The sequence below is a fragment of the Euprymna scolopes genome, chromosome 23 (genome assembly GCF_053919585.1).
Source record: "Euprymna scolopes isolate OS-2025 chromosome 23, ASM5391958v1, whole genome shotgun sequence".
Classification (NCBI taxonomy): domain Eukaryota; kingdom Metazoa; phylum Mollusca; class Cephalopoda; order Sepiida; family Sepiolidae; genus Euprymna; species Euprymna scolopes.
The window spans coordinates 70,999,281-71,022,770 of NC_136504.1; the positions used below are offsets into that span (position 1 = coordinate 70,999,281).

At 25.5% G+C, this 23,490-nt stretch overlaps 1 protein-coding gene across 7 annotated transcripts in view; it reads left to right on the top strand.

Annotated features, from left to right (window-relative positions):
• LOC145245987 (uncharacterized) overlaps positions 1-23,490 on the top strand; it is a 130,545-nt gene that overhangs the window by 36,040 nt on the left and 71,015 nt on the right. For all 7 annotated transcript variants that reach the window (XR_013863058.1, XM_080107784.1, XM_080107782.1 and 4 more), the window contains 3 exons: positions 1,958-2,176; positions 21,529-21,738; positions 23,237-23,276. Coding sequence is in view for 6 of the 7 variants with exons in the window: in XM_080107784.1 (XP_079963910.1) it covers positions 1,958-2,176; positions 21,529-21,738; positions 23,237-23,276 (469 nt within the window). In the remaining variant the exon portion in view is untranslated. The remainder of the gene's footprint in view (positions 1-1,957; positions 2,177-21,528; positions 21,739-23,236; positions 23,277-23,490) is intronic.

Below are 23,490 nucleotides of genomic sequence, written 5' to 3' on the forward strand. Positions count from 1 at the left end.
CTAGGCCGTTTTTTTGTGTCAACATTTTTGCAAGTCATCATATGCCTAGCAATCTCAATGTACGTTTAAAAGACATTATTTTGAAGGTTACTAACGTCATAAGTCGCCATGGCTGAGACAGCTAACGTGTTAGCTTTTTACACCTACTTTTACTCTTTTGCATTACAGGTGCGAGCCTGCCTGCTTACTGTGGCTAATTTTTTTTTTTTGTGCTTGCACAGGTACTCGCTGCTATTTTGATTGAAGAAAAGTTTTTTTTTTTTTTTTTTTTTTTTTTTTAGGGTTGGAGGTTGGTTGCTCAGTAATCTTACTATCCCACCTCTCGACACTCGGGCAATGTCGGGTACACATGCTAGTCTATTATATAAAAGGGAAAATGTGCATTTGTGTATGTGTCTGTGTGTGTTTGTATGTCTGCCAAAAACTTTTCACAGATGCATTGGACCATGACGAAATCAGTATCATTAGGAAGATTGATTTCTTGGATGTAAAATATGTAAAAATTGGCCAAAAAGATTATGTGCTGGTTAACTGGGCCGTTTTTTGCAAGGAGAGGTCAGTTTTTGTGTTGACATTTTTGCAAATCATATGTCTACCAATTTCAACATATGTTTATAAAACCTTATTTCGAAGGCCTGTGACCTCATAAGTCACCATGGCCGAGACAGCTAGTACATTAGCTTTTTCCACCTACTTTTCCTCTTTTGCGTTACAGGTTTGATCCTGCCTACATTGGCTAATTTTTTTTTTTTTTGCGCTCGTACGAGTACTTTTTTTTTTTTTAGGGCTTATAGCCTTAGTATACCACCTATCTCCACCCAGGCAACGCCGGATACCCATGCTAGTACATAATAAAACTAAATAAATGAATATAAATAAAGATAAAATGAGAAAGAAAAAATAAATAAAAAGAGAAAAAATGAATAATAATATATAAACAAAACTCTAATAATAAACATATATACATACAACAAATCATTTTATATAAATAAACACAATTTATTTGAGTAAATTATATAAATTATATAGCATGTGTCCATGACAACACCTCTGCTGTTTAGACATTGCTTCACATAGTTATAAGATCTCCATAATATGATAATAATAAATAAAATAAATAAATATAAATAAATAAAAGAAAATTAATTAAATAAAAAAACGTTATATATTAGTGTATATAAAAGTATAAGATTAGCAAATTTGATAGCAACGCACAGACAAAATCTTAATAGAAAGATTGAAATCAATTTAATATTGAACTCTGTTTCCATGATGACACATGATGGATTTAATGGGCACTGTTACCATTGCTACTTTTGGCCCAAATTAAAACACTAATATTAAACTTTATTTGCTTTGTTTGGGGACAAACAAAAAGTAAAAAATTAAAGACCACATCCAAACTCAACACATAATGCAAAGGATCACTAAATGCAATAAAGAAAGATATGGTGTCTGTGATATAATTATAAAAAAGAAAGGCATGAAAAATGCAGCAAAGGTGAATTCAAAGTTATGTTGATATATTAACCAAAAGATTATTTGTACCACCCAATACAAGGGAAAAACTTTGTAGACAACTTAATGCTAACACTAAACAAATCACAACACAAACACAAACACATTATACCAAGTACACATAGATTAAATAAAGGCTATCCTTGTGAATTAAATAAAGAGTTCCATTCAAAATTCCATAAAGATTCCTAAGTTTGACAAAACACACCTGAAGAAGGTTGGAGATTACATCAGTGAAAACATTGTGAGAATAACATACAAGATTAGTACAGTAGTCCAAATAATCAAAATAATACAAAATCTCATTTTGTAGCTGAGTTTCATTTATCCAAATGAAGCATAATACTTTTAATAATGTTCTGACTTTTCAATTTAACTCACTAACTACTATTCTTTGAGTTCTTTATTCCAACTATTATTCTATAAATTCTTTTCTTAGGTTGATGTTATTGTGAACAGTACAAACCCGAAATTGCAATTGAAATATGGCCAGATCTCTTCATCTTTATTGAAGAAAGCTGGATCAGCATTACAAAAGGAATGTTCAAAGAAATATCCAAATGGAATAATGTATCCAAATTTTGCAGTTACAAAAGGCTACAAATTACCATGCAAGTATGTTATACATGGAGTGCTACCATTGAACAGTGCAGATATGGTCAGTATTTAAGTATTTTTATGATTTTAGTTTATTTCTACCTTAAAATACATAACTTCATTCTAACCTGTAGCTTAAAATTTTGTACATTTTAATTTCATCAGTTCTCTCATTGCAGAGCAGAGACAACTGTGTACCATAAAGGGCAAAAATGGACATATTTAATGTATTACCATCTTCTTTTAGCTTTTTATATTACCATCTTCTTTTAGCTTTTTATATTACCATCTTCTTTTAGCTTTTTATATTACCATCTTCTTTTAGCTTTTTATATTACCATCTTCTTTTAGCTTTTTATATTACCATCTTCTTTTAGCTTTTTATATTACCATCTTCTTTTAGCTTTTTATATTACCATCTTTTAGCTTTTTATATTACCAGCTTCTTTTAGCTTTTTATATTACCAGCTTCTTTTAGCTTTTTATATTACCAGCTTCTTTTAGCTTTTTATATTACCATCTTCTTTTAGCTTTTTATATTACCATCTTTTAGCTTTTTATATTACCATCTTCTTTTAGCTTTTTATATTACCATCTTCTTTTAGCTTTTTATATTACCATCTTCTTTTAGCTTTTTATATTACCATCTTCTTTTAGCTTTTTATATTACCATCTTTTTTAGCTTTTTATATTACCATCTTCTTTTAGCTTTTTATATTACCATCTTCTTTTAGCTTTTTATATTACCATCTTCTTTTAGCTTTTTATATTACCATCTTTTAGCTTTTTATATTACCAGCTTCTTTTAGCTTTTTATATTACCAGCTTCTTTTAGCTTTTTATATTACCAGCTTCTTTTAGCTTTTTATATTACCATCTTCTTTTAGCTTTTTATATTACCATCTTCTTTTAGCTTTTTATATTACCATCTTCTTTTAGTTTTTTATATTACCATCTTCTTTTAGCTTTTTATATTACCATCTTTTAGCTTTTTATATTACCAGCTTCTTTTAGCTTTTTATATTACCAGCTTCTTTTAGCTTTTTATATTACCAGCTTCTTTTAGCTTTTTATATTACCATCTTCTTTTAGCTTTTTATATTACCATCTTTTAGCTTTTTATATTACCATCTTCTTTTAGCTTTTTATATTACCAGCTTCTTTTAGCTTTTTATATTACCATCTTCTTTTAGCTTTTTATATTACCATCTTCTTTTAGCTTTTTATATTACCATCTTCTTTTAGCTTTTTATATTACCATCTTTTAGCTTTTTATATTACCAGCTTCTTTTAGCTTTTTATATTACCAGCTTCTTTTAGCTTTTTATATTACCATCTTCTTTTAGCTTTTTATATTACCATCTTCTTTTAGCTTTTTATATTACCATCTTCTTTTAGCTTTTTATATTACCATCTTCTTTTAGCTTTTTATATTACCATCTTTTAGCTTTTTATATTACCATCTTCTTTTAGCTTTTTATATTACCATCTTCTTTTAGTTTTTTATATTACCATCTTCTTTTAGCTTTTTATATTATCATCTTCTTTTAGCTTTTTATATTACCATCTTCTTTTAGCTTTTTATATTACCATCTTCTTTTAGCTTTTTATATTACCATCTTCTTTTAGCTTTTTATATTACCATCTTCTTTTAGCTTTTTATATTACCATCTTTTAGCTTTTTATATTACCAGCTTCTTTTAGCTTTTTATATTACCAGCTTCTTTTAGCTTTTTATATTACCAGCTTCTTTTAGCTTTTTATATTACCAGCTTCTTTTAGCTTTTTATATTACCATCTTCTTTTAGCTTTTTATATTACCATCTTTTAGCTTTTTATATTACCATCTTCTTTTAGCTTTTTATATTACCATCTTCTTTTAGCTTTTTATATTACCATCTTCTTTTAGCTTTTTATATTACCATCTTCTTTTAGCTTTTTATATTACCATCTTCTTTTAGCTTTTTATATTACCATCTTCTTTTAGCTTTTTATATTACCATCTTCTTTTAGCTTTTTATATTACCATCTTTTAGCTTTTTATATTACCAGCTTCTTTTAGCTTTTTATATTACCAGCTTCTTTTAGCTTTTTATATTACCAGCTTCTTTTAGCTTTTTATATTACCATCTTCTTTTAGCTTTTTATATTACCATCTTCTTTTAGCTTTTTATATTACCATCTTCTTTTAGCTTTTTATATTACCATCTTTTAGCTTTTTATATTACCAGCTTCTTTTAGCTTTTTATATTACCAGCTTCTTTTAGCTTTTTATATTACCAGCTTCTTTTAGCTTTTTATATTACCATCTTCTTTTAGCTTTTTATATTACCATCTTTTAGCTTTTTATATTACCATCTTCTTTTAGCTTTTTATATTACCATCTTCTTTTAGCTTTTTATATTACCATCTTCTTTTAGCTTTTAATATTACCATCTTTTAGCTTTTTATATTACCAGCTTCTTTTAGCTTTTTATATTACCAGCTTCTTTTAGCTTTTTATATTACCAGCTTCTTTTAGCTTTTTATATTACCATCTTCTTTTAGCTTTTTATATTACCATCTTTTAGCTTTTTATATTACCATCTTCTTTTAGCTTTTTATATTACCATCTTCTTTTAGCTTTTTATATTACCATCTTCTTTTAGCTTTTTATATTACCATCTTCTTTTAGCTTTTTATATTACCATCTTCTTTTAGCTTTTTATATTACCATCTTCTTTTAGCTTTTTATATTACCATCTTCTTTTAGCTTTTTATATTACCATCTTTTAGCTTTTTATATTACCATCTTCTTTTAGCTTTTTATATTACCATCTTCTTTTAGCTTTTTATATTACCATCTTCTTTTTGCTTTTTATATTACCATCTTCTTTTAGCTTTTTATATTACCATCTTCTTTTAGCTTTTTATATTACCATCTTCTTTTAGCTTTTTATATTACCATCTTCTTTTAGCTTTTTATATTACCATGTTCTTTTAGCTTTTTATATTACCATGTTCTTTTAGCTTTTTATATTACCATCTTCTTTTAGCTTTTTATATTACCATCTTCTTTTAACTTTTTATATTACCATCTTCTTTTAGCTTTTTATATTACCATCTTTTAGCTTTTTATATTACCATCTTCTTTTAGCTTTTTATATTACCATCTTCTTTTAGCTTTTTATATTACCATCTTCTTTTAGCTTTTTATATTACCATCTTCTTTTAGCTTTTTATATTACCATCTTCTTTTAGCTTTTTATATTACCATCTTCTTTTAGCTTTTTATATTACCATCTTCTTTTAGCTTTTTATATTACCATCTTCTTTTAGCCTTTTTTATTACCATCTTCTTTTAGCTTTTTATATTACCATCTTCTTTTAGCTTTTTATATTACCATCTTCTTTTAGCTTTTTATATTACCATCTTCTTTTAGCTTTTTATATTACCATCTTCTTTTAGCTTTTTATATTACCATCTTCTTTTAGCTTTTTATATTACCAGCTTCTTTTAGCTTTTTATATTACCATCTTCTTTTAGCTTTTTATATTACCATCTTCTTTTAGCTTTTTATATTACCATCTTCTTTTAGCTTTTTATATTACCAGCTTCTTTTAGCTTTTTATATTACGAGCTTCTTTTAGCTTTTTATATTACCAGCTTCTTTTAGCTTTTTGTCTCAGCAAGTTCTTTACAATAGCTAATATCCTTCAAATTTGAAGTGAATTGCCAAATCTGTAATTAATCAGCTTGATATAGCTGATTTTTCTCCATAAATTAATTATAATTATTATTATTTGCATTTCAATAAAAATAAATGGTTTTTGTTATACTTTGTTGTAAAAATAAGTAACATTGGTCCTTAGATTAACTGTTTGGCATCCTGATGAAAAATGACATGATGAAAAATGACATGATGAAAAAATGACATGATGAAAAAAATACATGATACCAAAATGAGATGATGAAAAAATGACATGATGAAAAAGTACATGATGAAAAAATGACATGAAGAAAAAAGTACATGATGATAAATGACATGATGAAAAAAATGACATGATGAAAAAATGACATGATGAAAAAAATACATGATGAAAAAAATGACATGATGAAAAAATGACATGATGAAAAAAATACATGATGAAAAAAATACATGATGAAAAAAATGACATGATGAAAAAAATGACATAATGAAAAAAGTGCATGATGAAAAAAGTACATGATGAAAAAAGTACATGATGAAAAAAATGACATAATGAAAAATGACATGATGAAAAAATTACATGATGAAAAAAGTACATGATGAAAAAATGACATGATGAAAAAAGTACATGATGAAAAAAGTACATGATGAAAAAAATACATGATGAAAAAAATACTTGATGAAAAAATACCATGATGAAAAAAATACATGATGAAAAAAATACTTGATGAAAAAATGACATGATGAAAAAAATACATGATGAAAAAAATCACATGATGAAAAAAATGACATAATGAACAAAGTGCATGATGAAAAAAGTACATGATGAAAAAAGTACATGAAAAAATGACATGATGAAAAAAATGAGATGATGAAAAAAATGACATGATGAAAAAAATGAGATGATGAAAAAAATGACATGATGAAAAAATGACATGATAAAAAAAATGACATGATGAAAAAAATGACATAATGAACAAAGTGCATGATGAAAAAAGTACATGATGAAAAAAGTACATGAAAAAATGACATGATGAAAAAAGTACATGATGAAAAAAGTACATGATGAAAACAATACATGATGAAAAAAATGACATGATGAAAACATGACATGATGAAAAAAATGAGATGATGAAAAAAATGACATGATGAAAAAAATGAGATGATGAAAAAAATGACATGATAAAAAAAATGAGATGATGAAAAAAATGACATGATGAAAAAAATGAGATGATGAAAAAAATGACATGATGAAAAAATGACATGATGAAAAAATGACATGATAAAAAAAATGACATGATGAAAAAAATGACATAATGAACAAAGTGCATGATGAAAAAAGTACATGATGAAAAAAGTACATGAAAAAATGACATGATGAAAAAAGTACATGATGAAAAAAGTACATGATGAAAACAATACATGATGAAAAAAATGACATGATGAAAACATGACATGATGAAAAAAATGAGATGATGAAAAAAATGACATGATGAAAAAAGTGCATGATGAAAACAGTACATGATGAAAAAATGACATGATGAAAAAGTGCATGATGAAAAAATGACATGATGAAAAAATGACATGATGAAAAATGACATGAAAAATGACATGATAAAAAAATGACATGATGAAAAAATGACATGATGAAAAAATGACATGATTAAAAATGACATGAAAAATGACATGATAAAAAAATGACATGATAAAAAAAATGACATGATGAAAAAAATACATGATGAAAAAATGACATGATGAAAAAAATGACATGATGAAAAAATGACATGATGAAAACAATGACATGATGAAAAAAATACATGATGAAAAAAATGACATGATGAAAAAATGACATGATGAAAAAAATACATGATGAAAAAAATGACATGATGAAAAAAATACATGATGAAAAAATGACATGAGGAATAAAATGACATGATGAAAAAATGACATGATGAAAAAAATGACATGATGAAAAAAATGACATGAGGAAAAAAATGACATGATGAAAAAATGACATGATGAAAAAAATGACATGAGGAAAAAAATGACATGATGAAAACATGACATGATAAAAAAAAATGACATGATGCAAAAAATGACATGATGAAAAAAATGACATGATGAAAAAAATACATGATGAAAAAATGACATGATGAAAAAATGACATGATGAAAAAATGACATGATGAAAAAAATGACATGATGAAAAAAATGACATGATGCAAAAAATGACATGATGAAAAAAATGACATGATGAAAAAAATACATGATGAAAAAATGACATGATGAAAAAATGACATGATGAAAAAAATGACATGATGCAAAAAATGACATGATGAAAATATGACATGATGAAAAAAATACATGATGAAAAAATGACATGATGAAAAAAATGACATGATGAAAAAAATGACATGATGAAAAAAATACATGATGAAAAATGACATGATGAAAAAAATACATGATGAAAAAAATACATGATGAAAAAAATACATGATGAAAAAATGACATGATGAAAAATGACATGATGAAAAAAATACATGATGAAAAAATGACATGATGGAAAAAATACATGATGAAAAAAATGACATGATGCAAAAAATGACATGATGAAAATATGACATGATGAAAAAAATACATGATGAAAAAATGACATGATGAAAAAATGACATGATGAAAAAATGACATGATCAAAAAAATGACATGATGAAAATAGTGCATGATGAAAAAATGACATGTTAAAAAAATGACATGATGAAAAAAGTGCATGTTGAAAAAATGACATGATGAAAAAAATGACATGATTAAAAAAATGACATGATGAAAAATGACATGATGAAAAAATTACATGATGAAAAAAGTACATGATAAAAAAAAATACATGATGAAAAAATGACATGATGAAAAAATACATGCTGAAAAAATGACATGATGAAAAAAATGACATGATGAAAAAAATACGTAATAAAAAAATACATGATGAAAAAAATACAAGATGAAAAAAATACATGATGAAAAAAATACATGATGAAAAAATGACATGATGAAAAAAATGACATGATGCAAAAAATGACATGATGAAAAAAGTGCATGACGAAAAAAGTACACGATAAAAAAATGACATGATGAAAAAATGACATGATGAAAAAAGTACATGATGAAAAGATGACACGATTAAAAAGTACATGATGGAAAAATGACATGCTGAAAAAAATGACATGATTAAAAAAAATGACATGATGAAAAAAATGACATGATGAAAAAATGACATGATGAAAAAATGACATGATGAAAAAAGTACATGATGATAAAATGACATGATGAAAAATGACATGAAAAATGACATGATGAAAAATTACATGATGAAAAAGTACATGATGAAAAAATGACACGATTAAAAAGTACATGATGGAAAAATGACATGATGCAAAAAATGACATGATAAAAAAATGACATGATGAAAAAATGACATGATGAAAAAAATGACATGATGAAAAAATGACATGATGAAAAAAATACATGATGAAAAAAATGACATGATGAAAAAATACATGATGAAAAAATGACATTATGAAAAAATGACATGATGAAAAAAATACATGATGAAAAAAATGACATGATGAAAAAATGACATTATGAAAAAATGACATGATGAAAAAAGTACATGATGAAAAAAGTACATGATGGAAGAAATACATGATTAAAAAAATGACATGATGAAAAAATGACATGATGAAAAAAATGACATGATGAAAAAGTACATGATGAAAAAAGTACATGATGAAAAAATGACATGATGAAAAAAGTACATGATGAAAAAAGTACACGATGAAAAAATGACATGATGAAAAAAATGACATGATGAAAAAAATGACATGATGAAAAAATAACATGATGAAAAAAGTGCATATAAAAAAAGTACACGATGAAAAAAGTACATGATGAAAAAATGACATGATGAAAAAATGACATGATGAAAAAAATACATGATGAAAAAAGTACATGATGAAAAAATGACATGATGAAAAATGACATGAAAAATTACATGATGAAAAAATTACATGATGAAAAAATGACATGATTAAAAAAGTACATGATGAAAAAATGACATGATGAAAAAGTGCATAATGAAAAAATGACATGATGAAAAAAGTACATGATTAAAAATGACATGATGAAAAAGTGCATAATGAAAAAATTACATGATGAAAAAAATGACATGATGAAAAAAATGACATGATGAAAAAGTGCCTAATGAAAAAATGACATGATGAAAAAAGTACATGATGAAAAAATGACATGATGAAAAAGTGCATAATGAAAAAATGACATGATTAAAAAAGTACATGATGAAAAATAACATGATGAAAAAGTGCCTAATGAAAAAATGACATGATTAAAAAAGTACATGATGAAAAAATGACATGATGAAAAAGTGCATAATGAAAAAATGACATGATGAAAAAAGTACATGATGAAAAAATGACATGATGAAAAAATGACATGATGTAAAAAGTACATGATGAAAAAATGACACAATGAAAAATGACATGAAAAATGACATGATGAAAAAATGACATGATGAAAAATGACATGATGAAAAATGACATAAAAAATTACATGATGAAAAAATGACATGATGAAAAAGTGCATGATGAAAAAGTGCATGATGAAAAAATGACATGATGAAAAAAGTACATGATGAAAAAATGACACGATTAAAAAATACATGATGGAAAAATGACATGATGAAAAAAATGACATGATAAAAAAAAATGACATGATGAAAAACTGACATGATGAAAAAGTACATGATGAAAAAAATACATGATGAAAAAAATGACATGACGAATAAATGACATGATGAAAAAATGACATGATGAAAAAATGACATTATGAAAAAATGACATGATAAAAAAAGTACATGATGAAAAAAGTACATGATGAAAAAAATACATGATGAAAAAAATGACATGATGAAAAAAATGACATGATGAAAAAAATGATATGATGAAAAAGTACATGATGAAAAAAGTACATGATGAAAAAAGTACATGATGAAAAATGACATGATGAAAAAAATACATGATGAAAAAATTACATGATGAAAAAAATGACATGATGAAAAAAATGACATGATGAAAAATGACATGATGAAAAAATTACATGATGAAAAAAGTACATGATAAAAAAAATACATGATGAAAAAATGACATGATGAAAAAATACATGCTGAAAAAATGACATGATGAAAAAAATGACATGATGAAAAAAATGACATGACGAAAAAAATGACATGATGAAAAAAATACGTAATGAAAAAATACATGATGAAAAAAATACATGATGAAAAAATGACATGATGAAAAAAATGACATGATGAAAAAAATGACATGATGAAAAAAATGACATGATGAAAAAAGTGCATGACGAAAAAAGTACATGATGAAAAAAATACATGATGAAAAAATGACATGATGAAAAAATGACATGATGAAAAAAGTACATGATGAAAAAAATGACATGATTAAAAAAAATACATGATGAAAAAATGACATGATGAAAAAATGACATGATGAAAAAACTGACATGATGAAAAAAATACATGATGAAAAAAATTACATGATGAAAAAAATGACATGATGAAAAAAATGACATGATGAAAAAAGTGCATGATGAACAAAGTACATGATGAAAAATGACATTAAAAATGACATGATGAACAAATGACATGATGAAAAAGGACATGATGAAAAAGTGCATGATGAAAAAATGACATGATGAAAAAAGTACATGATGAAAAAAGTACATGATGAAAAAATGACATGATGAAAAATGACATTAAAAATGACATGATGAACAAATGACATGATGAAAAAGGACATGATGAAAAAGTGCATGATGAAAAAATGACATGATGAAAAAAGTACATGATGAAAAAAGTACATGATGAAAAAATGACATGATGAAAAAAGTACATGATGGAAAAATGACATGCTGAAAAAAATGACATGATTAAAAAAAATGACATGATGAAAAAAATGACATGATGAAAAAATCACATGATGAAAAAATGACATGATGAAAAAAGTACATGATGAAAAAATGACATGATGAAAAATGACATGAAAAATGACATGATGAAAAAAGTACATGATGAAAAATTACATGATGAAAAAGTACATGATGAAAAAAGTACATGATTAAAAAGTACATGATGGAAAAATGACATGGTACAAAAAATGACATGATGAAAAAAGTACATGATGAAAAAAATGACATGATGAAAAAATGACATGATGAAAAAATGACATGATGAAAAAAATACATGATGAAAAAAATGACATGATGAAAAAATGACATTATGAAAAAATGACATGATGAAAAAAGTACATGATGAAAAAAGTACATGATGAAAAAAATACATGATGAAAAAAATGACGTGATGAAAAAATGACATGATGAAAAAAATGACATGATGAAAAAAATGACATGATGAAAAAGTACATGATGAAAAAATGACATGATGAAAAAAGTACATGATGAAAAAAGTACATGATGAAAAAATGACATGATGAAAAAAATGACATGATGAAAAAAATGACATGATGAAAAAATAACATGATGAAAAAAGTGCATATAAAAAAAGTACACGATGAAAAAAGTACATGATGAAAAAATGACATGATGAAAAAATGACATGATGAAAAAAATACATGATGAAAAAAGTACATGATGAAAAAATGACATGATGAAAAATGACATGAAAAATTACATGATGAAAAAATTACATGATGAAAAAATGACATGATTAAAAAAGTACATGATGAAAAAATGACATGATGAAAAAGTGCATAATGAAAAAATGACATGATGAAAAAAGTACATGATTAAAAATGACATGATGAAAAAGTGCATAATGAAAAAATTACATGATGAAAAAAATTACATGATGAAAAAAATGACATGATGAAAAAGTGCCTAATGAAAAAATGACATGATGAAAAAAGTACATGATGAAAAAATGACATGATGAAAAAGTGCATAATGAAAAAATGACATGATTAAAAAAGTACATGATGAAAAATAACATGATGAAAAAGTGCCTAATGAAAAAATGACATGATTAAAAAAGTACATGATGAAAAAATGACATGATGAAAAAGTGCATAATGAAAAAATGACATGATGAAAAAAGTACATGATGAAAAAATGACATGATGAAAAAATGACATGATGTAAAAAGTACATGATGAAAAAATGACACAATGAAAAATGACATGAAAAATGACATGATGAAAAAATGACATGATGAAAAATGACATGATGAAAAATGACATAAAAAATTACATGATGAAAAAATGACATGATGAAAAAGTGCATGATGAAAAAGTGCATGATGAAAAAATGACATGATGAAAAAAGTACATGATGAAAAAATGACACGATTAAAAAATACATGATGGAAAAATGACATGATGAAAAAAATGACATGATAAAAAAAAATGACATGATGAAAAACTGACATGATGAAAAAGTACATGATGAAAAAAATACATGATGAAAAAAATGACATGACGAATAAATGACATGATGAAAAAATGACATGATGAAAAAATGACATTATGAAAAAATGACATGATAAAAAAAGTACATGATGAAAAAAGTACATGATGAAAAAAATACATGATGAAAAAAATGACATGATGAAAAAAATGACATGATGAAAAAAATGATATGATGAAAAAGTACATGATGAAAAAAGTACATGATGAAAAAAGTACATGATGAAAAATGACATGATGAAAAAAATACATGATGAAAAAATTACATGATGAAAAAAATGACATGATGAAAAAAATGACATGATGAAAAATGACATGATGAAAAAATTACATGATGAAAAAAGTACATGATAAAAAAAATACATGATGAAAAAATGACATGATGAAAAAATACATGCTGAAAAAATGACATGATGAAAAAAATGACATGATGAAAAAAATGACATGACGAAAAAAATGACATGATGAAAAAAATACGTAATGAAAAAATACATGATGAAAAAAATACATGATGAAAAAATGACATGATGAAAAAAATGACATGATGAAAAAAATGACATGATGAAAAAAATGACATGATGAAAAAAGTGCATGACGAAAAAAGTACATGATGAAAAAAATACATGATGAAAAAATGACATGATGAAAAAATGACATGATGAAAAAAGTACATGATGAAAAAAATGACATGATTAAAAAAAATACATGATGAAAAAATGACATGATGAAAAAATGACATGATGAAAAAACTGACATGATGAAAAAAATACATGATGAAAAAAATTACATGATGAAAAAAATGACATGATGAAAAAAATGACATGATGAAAAAAGTGCATGATGAACAAAGTACATGATGAAAAATGACATTAAAAATGACATGATGAACAAATGACATGATGAAAAAGGACATGATGAAAAAGTGCATGATGAAAAAATGACATGATGAAAAAAGTACATGATGAAAAAAGTACATGATGAAAAAATGACATGATGAAAAATGACATTAAAAATGACATGATGAACAAATGACATGATGAAAAAGGACATGATGAAAAAGTGCATGATGAAAAAATGACATGATGAAAAAAGTACATGATGAAAAAAGTACATGATGAAAAAATGACATGATGAAAAAAGTACATGATGGAAAAATGACATGCTGAAAAAAATGACATGATTAAAAAAAATGACATGATGAAAAAAATGACATGATGAAAAAATCACATGATGAAAAAATGACATGATGAAAAAAGTACATGATGAAAAAATGACATGATGAAAAATGACATGAAAAATGACATGATGAAAAAAGTACATGATGAAAAATTACATGATGAAAAAGTACATGATGAAAAAAGTACATGATTAAAAAGTACATGATGGAAAAATGACATGATACAAAAAATGACATGATGAAAAAAGTACATGATGAAAAAAATGACATGATGAAAAAATGACATGATGAAAAAATGACATGATGAAAAAAATACATGATGAAAAAAATGACATGATGAAAAAATGACATTATGAAAAAATGACATGATGAAAAAAGTACATGATGAAAAAAGTACATGATGAAAAAAATACATGATGAAAAAAATGACGTGATGAAAAAATGACATGATGAAAAAAATGACATGATGAAAAAAATGACATGATGAAAAAGTACATGATGAAAAAATGACATGATGAAAAAATGAAATGATGAAAAAAGTACATGATGAAAAATGACATGATGAAAAAAGTACATGATGAAAAAATGACATGATGAAAAAACTGACATGATGAAAAAAATACATGATGAAAAAAATGACATGATGAAAAAAATGACATGATGAAAAAATAACATGATGAAAAAAGTGCATGATGAAAAAAGTACATGATGAAAAAATGACATGATGAAAAATGACATGAAAAATTACATGATGAAAAAATGACATGATGAAAAATGACATGATGAAAAAATGACATGATGAAAAAAGTACATGATGAAAAAATGACATGATGAAAAAGTGCCTAATGAAAAAATGACTTGATGAAAAAAGTACATGATGAAAAAATGACATGATGAAAAAGTGCATAATGAAAAAATGACATGATTAAAAAAGTACATGATGAAAAATGACATGATGAAAAAGTGCATAATGAAAAAATGACATTATGAAAAAATGACATGATGAAAAAATGACATGATGTAAAAAGTACATGATGAAAAAATGACACGATGAAAAATGACATGAAAAATGACATGATGAAAAAATTACATGAACAAAAATGACATGAAAAATTACATGATGAAAAAATGACATGATGAAAAATGACATGATGAAAAAGTGCATGATGAAAAAATGACATGATGAAAAAAGTACATGATGAAAAAGTACATGATGAAAAAATGACACGATTAAAAAATACATGATGGAAAAATGACATGATGAAAAAAATGACATGATAAAAAAAAATGACATGATGAAAAAATGACATGATGAAAAAGTACATGATGAAAAAAATACATGATGAAAAAAATGACATGACGAAAAAATGACATGATGAAAAAATGACATGATGAAAAAAATACATGATGAAAAAATGACGTGATGAAAAAAGTACATGATGAAAAAAGTACATGATGAAAAAAATGACATGATGAAAAAAATGACATGATGAAAAAAATGACATGATGAAAAAGTACATGATGAAAAAAGTACATGATGAAAAATGACATGATGAAAAAAATACATGATGAAAAAATTACATGATGAAAAAAATGACATGATGAAAAAAATGACATGATGAAAAATGACATGATGAAAAAATTACATGATGAAAAAAGTACATGATAAAAAAAATACATGATGAAAAGATGACATGATGAAAAAATACATGCTGAAAAAATGACATGATGAAAAAAATGACATGATGAAAAAAATGACATGATGAAAAAAATACGTAATGAAAAAATACATGATGAAAAAAATACAAGATGAAAAAAATACATGATGAAAAAAATACATGATGAAAAAATGCAAAAAAAATACAAATGAAAAAATTAAAAAATGACATGATGAAAAAAGTACATGATGAAAAAAGTACATGATGAAAAAAATACATGATGAAAAAAATGACATGATGAAAAAAATGACATGATGAAAAAGTACATGATGAAAAAAGTACATGATGAAAAAAGTACATGATGAAAAATGACATGATGAAAAAAATACATGATGAAAAAAATACATGATGAAAAAAGTACATGATAAAAAAAATGACATGATGAAAAAATGACATGATGAAAAAATGACATGATGAAAAAAATGACATGATGAAAAAATGACATGATGAAAAAATGACATGATGAAAAAAATACATGATGAAAAAAATGACATGATGAAAAAATGACATGATGAAAAAATGACATTATGAAAAAATGACATGATGAAAAAAGTACATGATGAAAAAAGTACATGATGAAAAAAATACATGATGAAAAAAATGACGTGATGAAAAAATGACATGATGAAAAAAATGACATGATGAAAAAGTACACGATGAAAAAAGTACATGATGAAAAAATACATGATGAAAAAAGTACATGATGAAAAATGACATGATGAAAAAAGTACATGATGAAAAAATGACATGATGAAAAAACTGACATGATGAAAAAAATACATGATGGGAAAAATGACATGATGAAAAAAATGACATGATGAAAAAATGACATGATGAAAAAAGTGCATGATGAAAAAAGTACATGATGAAAAAATGACATAATAAAAAATGACATGAAAAATTACATGATGAAAAAAATACATGATGAAAAAATGACGTGATGAAAAAAGTACATGATGAAAAAAGTACATGATGAAAAAAATGACATGATGAAAAAAATGACATGATGAAAAAAATGACATGATGAAAAAGTACATGATGAAAAAAGTACATGATGAAAAATGACATGATGAAAAAAATACATGATGAAAAAATTACATGATGAAAAAAATGACATGATGAAAAAAATGACATGATGAAAAATGACATGATGAAAAAATTACATGATGAAAAAAGTACATGATAAAAAAAATACATGATGAAAAGATGACATGATGAAAAAATACATGCTGAAAAAATGACATGATGAAAAAAATGACATGATGAAAAAAATGACATGATGAAAAAAATACGTAATGAAAAAATACATGATGAAAAAAATACAAGATGAAAAAAATACATGATGAAAAAAATACATGATGAAAAAATGCAAAAAAAATACAAATGAAAAAATTAAAAAATGACATGATGAAAAAAGTACATGATGAAAAAAGTACATGATGAAAAAAATACATGATGAAAAAAATGACATGATGAAAAAAATGACATGATGAAAAAGTACATGATGAAAAAAGTACATGATGAAAAAAGTACATGATGAAAAATGACATGATGAAAAAAATACATGATGAAAAAAATACATGATGAAAAAAGTACATGATAAAAAAAATGACATGATGAAAAAATGACATGATGAAAAAATGACATGATGAAAAAAATGACATGATGAAAAAATGACATGATGAAAAAATGACATGATGAAAAAAATACATGATGAAAAAAATGACATGATGAAAAAATGACATGATGAAAAAATGACATTATGAAAAAATGACATGATGAAAAAAGTACATGATGAAAAAAGTACATGATGAAAAAAATACATGATGAAAAAAATGACGTGATGAAAAAATGACATGATGAAAAAAATGACATGATGAAAAAGTACACGATGAAAAAAGTACATGATGAAAAAATACATGATGAAAAAAGTACATGATGAAAAATGACATGATGAAAAAAGTACATGATGAAAAAATGACATGATGAAAAAACTGACATGATGAAAAAAATACATGATGGGAAAAATGACATGATGAAAAAAATGACATGATGAAAAAATGACATGATGAAAAAAGTGCATGATGAAAAAAGTACATGATGAAAAAATGACATAATAAAAAATGACATGAAAAATTACATGATGAAAAAATGACATGATGAAAAATGACATGATGAAAAAATGACATGATGAAAAAAGTACATGATGAAAAAATGACATGATGAAAAAGTGCCTAATGAAAAAATGACATGATGAAAAAAGTACATGATGAAAAAATGACATGATGAAAAAGTGCATAATGAAAAAATGACATGATTAAAAAAGTACATGATGAAAAATGACATGATGAAAAAGTGCATAATGAAAAAATTACATGATGAAAAAAGTACATGATGAAAAAATGACATGATGAAAAAATGACATGATGTAAAAAGTACATGATGAAAAAATGACACGATGAAAAATGACATGATGAAAAAATGACATGATGAAAAATTACATGATCAAAAATGACATGAAAAATTACATGATGAAAAAATGACATGATGAAAAATGACATGATGAAAAAGTGCATGATGAAAAAATGACATGATGAAAAAAGTACATGATGAGAAATGACATGATGAAAAAATAACACGATTAAAAAATACATGATGGAAAAATGACATGATGAAAAAAATGACATTATAAAAAAAAATGACATGATGAAAAAATGACATGATGAAAAAGTACATGATGAAAAAAATACATGATGAAAAAAATGACATGACGAAAAAATGACATGATGAAAAAAGTACATGATGAAAAAAGTACATGATGAAAAATGACATGATGAAAAAAATACATGATGAAAAAATTACATGATGAAAAAAATGACATGATGAAAAAAATTACATGATGAAAAATGACATGATGAAAAAATTACATGATGAAAAAAGTACATGATAAAAAAAATACATGATGAAAAAATGACATGATGAAAAAATACATGCTGAAAAAATGACATGATGAAAAAAATGACATGATGAAAAAAATGACATGATGAAAAAATGACATGATGAAAAAGTACATGATGAAAAAATGACATGATGAAAAAGTACATGATGAAAAAAATGACATGATGAAAAAGTACATGATGAAAAAAATTACATGATGAAAAAGTGCATGATGAAAAATGACATGAAAAAGATGACATGATGAAAAGAATGACATGATGAAAAAGGAGATGATGAAAAAATGATATGATGAAAAATGACATGATGAAAAAGGACATGATGAAAAAATGATATGATGAAAAATGACATGATTAAAAAGGACATGATGAAAAAATGATATGATGAAAAATGACATGATGAAAAAGGACATGATGAAAAAATGATATGAAAAAATGACATGATGAAAAAATGACATGATGAAAAAAGTGCATGATGAAAAGTACATGATGAAAAGTTTACACATAAAAATATATGCGCAAATTCATGAAAAATGGTCATACACTTTTATTAACATAGAAATTAATCACAAGCAAGATTGCAGTTTTAATATAATGAAAAAAAAACCCCGGATCAGTTTGATTTGGTCTTAAATGGTGACTCAAGATGTCCTACCAGCATGGTCAGGTTCATAATCGTATCAGAATGTGTTATAACCTCTTCTAGTTCACTAACTTGTGTACATGAACTAACTTGTGTACGTGAACATCATTTTATTACAAATCGAAAAATATAATAAAAGAGATTTTTTTTATCATAGAAAATTAGAACGAAATAATTGTCAAAGGTTAGGTTAGAAACAAAATAAGCTTTTAATAGCCACTCGTTTTATCATAGAAAAGTATTGCAACTTTAGGGTTGTGAAATAAAAAATTGACTGTATAATTTACTGTTATTAGGTTGGTGCAAAAATATCTATTTATTTATTTATTTATTTAAAATTGTAGCAATTTAATTCTTTTAGAACAAATATTCACCTTTTTCTTACCATAAAAGAATTGTCCGTTAAATATTTTTCAAATCAATCCAATATCATATTTTTGCATTGTAGTTTTAGTTGATGGGATGCATGATAACCCATATCAACATCCCAGAGTAGTACTCAAATGTTACAAATTCATGGGATGAGAACCTCAATTATGTGACATGCCATATAAATATTAGGTTAGTGCAAAAATATTGTCGTTTTTTTTTACGTATATATCTAATAAAAAAAACATTATTTTTGCACCAACCTAATACTAGAATAGTATACATTAATCATTTATATTTTGCCAGAATTTAGCCCATAGAAAAGTTTCCTGGATTCTGTGATGCTTAACAATGGAACATACAAAATGAGGCAGTTTGTAAAATAAAATACTGACACAAAGCAGTAATTAAAGATAAATGAGCAAATTTAATACCGTAAGACCATGCGCATATAAATGAAGATAAATAACTGAAAAATGTTTCTTCTCAGGGAGATTGAACATCGTCTGCAAAACATCCTTTTATTTTTGCATCTTTGTGATTCCAACACCCAAATTCAATGATGTATATATTTCTCACTAAATCCTCTAAAGTTTTCTATTTATTCTTCTAATCTTATTTTTTTCTTCATTTCCTTTCTTTTTTTCTTCACTTCCCTTCTTCCTCTCATACTACAGTTACGTTGTCCTGAGGGGCGTGAATGAAGAAAGAAAAAAATACAGCCACTGACTAACTGTTCCCTTCTCTCTTTTCTTTTTGCCTGGTGACATTGAGAAAGAAGCAAACACCATAGTACGCTCTCATTTGTTCTGCCTTCCTCCTCTCCCAGTCATATGCATCTAATGTAACATACATGTGAGCATAAAGCCCCATCTTCTCATTTTGGCTTTTTCTCCTGATTCGGTTTCAAACCTAATATCCATTTATTTTTTTCACATCATTATTTACGTGTTAATTTTCTCCACACGTCATAGATGACACCATTTGATTTTGGAACAATTCTTTTTGAAATGAGTAAAGTCAGAATGTTTCACCATAGCGACATCAAATTAATCACTAACTGCCATTTGCTGATTCGACAATCATTTTTTCTATTTTAATTTGTGTAACAAGTGATAATGTACAGACGTGCATGAAATGCCTTAGTGTATTATTAGATGATTGAACTGCATTAAATAAAAAGTATTTTCATTATGAGGAAATAAGCTTTTGCCACAACCAACAATTGCATTTTGAGTGAATCTCTTTTGAATTGAAACTCAAGATTTGTTGATTTAAATTTTTTTTTTTTTTTTTCAGGTCATTAGAGATTTTGTCTATGAGTGCTTGATATTTGCAATAAAGGAAAACATCTCATCTATTGCATTTCCTGCTTTGGGCACAGGAAATTTAAACTATTCTGCTTATGAAGTTGTCCAACAAATTGATGATGCTTTCAAAATGCTTGAGAAACGTCAGCTGAAAAGGTCTCTTCCTGAAGTTAGAATTGTGCTCTACTCTGAAGACAAGGTTGATTTCTCTTTTAGTTTTAATCTTTGTTTATTTTCCCTTTTTATTTTTATTGTGAAAACGAAATGACTTGTGTTCTTATATTTTCTGTCAGTACATCATATTATTGAATGTAATTTCATTTATAAGCAACTCATTAATTCAATGAAAATAAAATTTGTTTTTGTGGCTGTCAAGTGGAATCTCAATAAGAACATTACAGAATAGTTGTTCCTGAAAGGAAATTAGTTAAAAGAGGAGCATCACTGTTATTGCTGGTGTTGTCTCCTTTTTTTGTAAATTACTTTAATTATACTAAAGTGTTTTACTCTCTTTGTTTCTCGATCCTGATGATGAATGAATCATCCACTCTATAATAAAGAGCATTGTGTATTTGTGTGTCTAATATATATATATATATATATATATATATATATATATATATATATATATTCTGTCACTTAACAGTTAGTAAAAAAAAAACTTCTGTAAAAAAAGGCCATTTTAAGTATTTAGGAAAATTAAGAAAGCAAATATATTTCCATCTTTTTTTTTCTTTATTTTTTCCTTTTAAAAACTTTTCAGTTTTCATTATTTTATATCTATATTCCCGCAAAAACTGACAAAGGAAAATCTTCATTATCTTTGACAGAAAGTGTGCACTTCGTAATTTAAGAAAACAAGAGTTATTGAATGAGTATTATCTTGAGTTAATATTTTGTTCCATTTTAAATTTATTTTTTTCATTTGAAAGAATTTTCACATTAAATACTTTAGTATCTAATGTAAAAATGATAATATTTACAATTTGATAATCTCATCATTTTGAAGATTAAAATTTTTCTTTTAAATACTTATCTTGGCTGACAAATATGATGGTGTCCAGCTTTTGACTAATGTCAAGACCAATAATTTTAAAATTGAAAAGCTCTTCAGTTTTTACAAGTTTAGCATGTAATCTATCTTTAAGATAATTGTAAAACTCTAAAAATTTTAATTCCTAATGAGCTACTTAAGCTAAGGTTACAGAGTACAGTTCAGAAGCATTGTTCACACCAAACAGATTTAAAAAGTTGAGAGTTTTCCCATATTTTTAGTTTCAACGGTAGAAACAGATAAATCAACCTGTTAATTTCTTTAGTTCTTTGGAGAAAAGCAGGGTTAATGTCTAAGAAACTGCAAGATCATATATTTGAGACAATTACAGCAAAGATGGTTATAATGGATCTTTGGAATTCTTGCATCTTGAAATCCTCTTGCTTATTGCTATTTTAACCTCAACAATTTTCATCTCAAACAACCTTTGATATGAAAATGATGATTTTATTATGAAGAAGTTTGAGTTCCATGTCTGAATTGTTATTCATTTGAGTTGCAATGATGATGCCTTTTTGCCATAATGTAACTCAATTTGATAATAATATGAAGAATTCATGGCCATTTCTCTGTAGCTCCATGTCTTTTGCTCTTGAAATATCAACATGATTTTGTTTTTACTTTTTCTTTTTTCTTCTCTTAGGAATTGAATGCATTTTATCAATTGGATAATTCGCACAAAGGTAAGAAAATGATGTTAGAATCAAAAGGATATACCCCCCTTTCTTATCAACTGATTTACAACTGGTCTTGTCCATAAAAATCTGTTTATGTGCATCTCACTAGTCGGTAATAAAATAAAATAAGTGCAAGTCAAAAATTTCACCATTTTATGTTTTTCAGTTTTGTTGGGACATCAAATAAGAATTTCTCTCAGCATTCTCTTGTGTATTCACA